General features: G+C 38.9%; 1 protein-coding gene across 1 annotated transcript; it reads left to right on the forward strand.

Moving 5' to 3' along the window:
- Positions 1-228: 228 nt before the first annotated feature.
- On the forward strand, positions 229-417 carry SARC_15426 (hypothetical protein; the record flags this gene model as incomplete). Its single annotated transcript, XM_014290453.1, has 1 exon — positions 229-417. A coding segment is annotated over one exon (189 nt), but the record flags the coding sequence as incomplete, so codon positions are not given.
- Between the last annotated feature and the right edge of the window lie 23 nt (positions 418-440).

Here is a 440-nt window from a genome sequence, read left to right on the forward strand (position 1 = left end):
TGCAATTCCAACGGAAACGCAACGGAAATAATTAATCCGTTAAGAGAGGGTGTATATATGGATGTTTGAGTATTTAGTTTAAATATACAGTTTTGTTGAATATGTAGTTTATATTTGTGTCAGTATTTAATATAAAGATAGAGATGCATAGTTATACAGTATGAATATATACATATAAGCTCATCAACAAACAAGTCTTATATATGCACCTTCTCATCTATATCACAGGACGACATACATATAGGAGAATCACACGATGACAAGATCATTCAGTGTGCGTTGCGCTTCCAGCGGAAGCTCAATGAAACAGACAAGAGTACCAATAAGGCAAAGACGAAAGGAGTGGTTCTGTTGACGGAGGATGTGAACATGTCTGTGATCGCCATGTCTATGGGAATGCCGGCCCTCACGCTTGCGGTGAGTGTTGCTCTAGGGCTTAG

The sequence above is a fragment of the Sphaeroforma arctica genome (genome assembly GCF_001186125.1).
Source record: "Sphaeroforma arctica JP610 unplaced genomic scaffold supercont1.6103, whole genome shotgun sequence".
Taxonomy (NCBI): domain Eukaryota; class Ichthyosporea; order Ichthyophonida; genus Sphaeroforma; species Sphaeroforma arctica.